Here is a 1,338-nt window from a genome sequence, read left to right as displayed (position 1 = left end):
ATATCAGAATGTGCCACCTTGAGAAACTGAACAATATCACAGAAGAAATGTGGAATCTCAGCGCCTGTGGAGAAGGTCAGCCTCATCATCAGGAGAATGTGAACCAGGGCTACCCAGAAAATGACGAACCAAGACATTAGAACCAACAGGACGTAGAGGCGGGGGTTCATGATGACCGTGTAGTGCAGGGGGTAGCATATGGCCACGTACCGGTCATAGGCCATCACCGTCAGTAGAATATTATCTAGTCCACCAAACACTATGAAAAAATACATCTGTGTGAGGCACCCTATGTAAGAGATGCCTTTGCTCTGGACCTGGATGTTCACCAGCATCTTTGGGACCGTGGTGGAGATTAAACAGATGTCAACAAAGGACAGGTTGCAGAGGAAGAAGTACATGGGGGTGTGGAGGTGTGAGTCTGAGATGATGGCCAGGATGATGAGCAGGTTTCCAAGCACTGTGACCAGGTACATGGACAGGAATAGTCCAAAGAGAAGAGGCTGCATTTCAGGATCTTCTGAGAGGCCAAGGAGGAAGAATTCAGATAGTTCTGTGTGGTTTTCTGCTTCCATGTAGCTGCGGTGTCTGCTTGGGAAATGGGCCAAAGTAACATTCAATGAACAGGCAACTGGTACCTCAGCTAGTCGTCACTTTACAGTGTCACCCTTGGATGAATGTTCTTCACCCTCTATTGAGTCCTTCTATTCATGGTGATTTGATCAGTTCTATTGTACCCTATTTTCATTTTAAATGTGTATAATCATTCAGACGTTCTTGAATTTAATGGAAATCTCTCTCTTTGTATCATCTACAAACTAATTTTAATCATCCTGTTTGAATCTATGGACATAAACCAATATTTTCTTTCATAAGACCTTTCCACAATGATGGAAGACATTTCATGTCTTTTCCTATATAATTCCTATACTTTCTGTGTTCTAATAGCTCTACAGTAGCAATAAACACATGGATTTTAAAGTAAAACCACCTTTATTGTGTGACCTCTTGCTTCCTAGGGATGTGAAAGTTAACTCCGAGGGCCTTATTTTTTTCTTTCTAAAAATGTGATTATTAGGTTAACTTCCATGAGATTCAGCAATGCCTTTGTGCACGATTGGAGTCTCAGCTAATGAAAGCTGTCATTATTACTGTTATAAAACTTCACATTTTACGTTAACAGTTTTGGATATATAACTCCCCAAAGCACAGTCTAGAGCTACGATTTAGAAAATGGGTTCTTGCGTCAGACTTCCCAGAATAGAATTTTGATCCACCCACAATGGAATACTACTCAGCTATAAAAACGAATGAAATACTGCCATTTGCAACAACATG

At 41.0% G+C, this 1,338-nt stretch overlaps 1 protein-coding gene across 1 annotated transcript; it reads right to left on the bottom strand.

The window, feature by feature from the left end:
• Positions 1-8: 8 nt before the first annotated feature.
• LOC103584636 (olfactory receptor 7D4-like) lies at positions 9-575 on the bottom strand (the record flags this gene model as incomplete). The annotated part of the gene is made up of 1 exon (XM_008565565.1): positions 9-575. A coding segment is annotated over exon 1 (567 nt), but the record flags the coding sequence as incomplete, so codon positions are not given.
• Between the last annotated feature and the right edge of the window lie 763 nt (positions 576-1,338).

This window comes from Galeopterus variegatus, unplaced genomic scaffold (assembly GCF_000696425.1).
Source record: "Galeopterus variegatus unplaced genomic scaffold, G_variegatus-3.0.2 Scaffold71504, whole genome shotgun sequence".
Classification (NCBI taxonomy): Eukaryota; Metazoa; Chordata; class Mammalia; order Dermoptera; family Cynocephalidae; genus Galeopterus; species Galeopterus variegatus.
The sequence above is the reverse complement of the archived record's forward strand: the minus strand, read 5'-3'. Positions and strand labels throughout refer to the sequence as shown.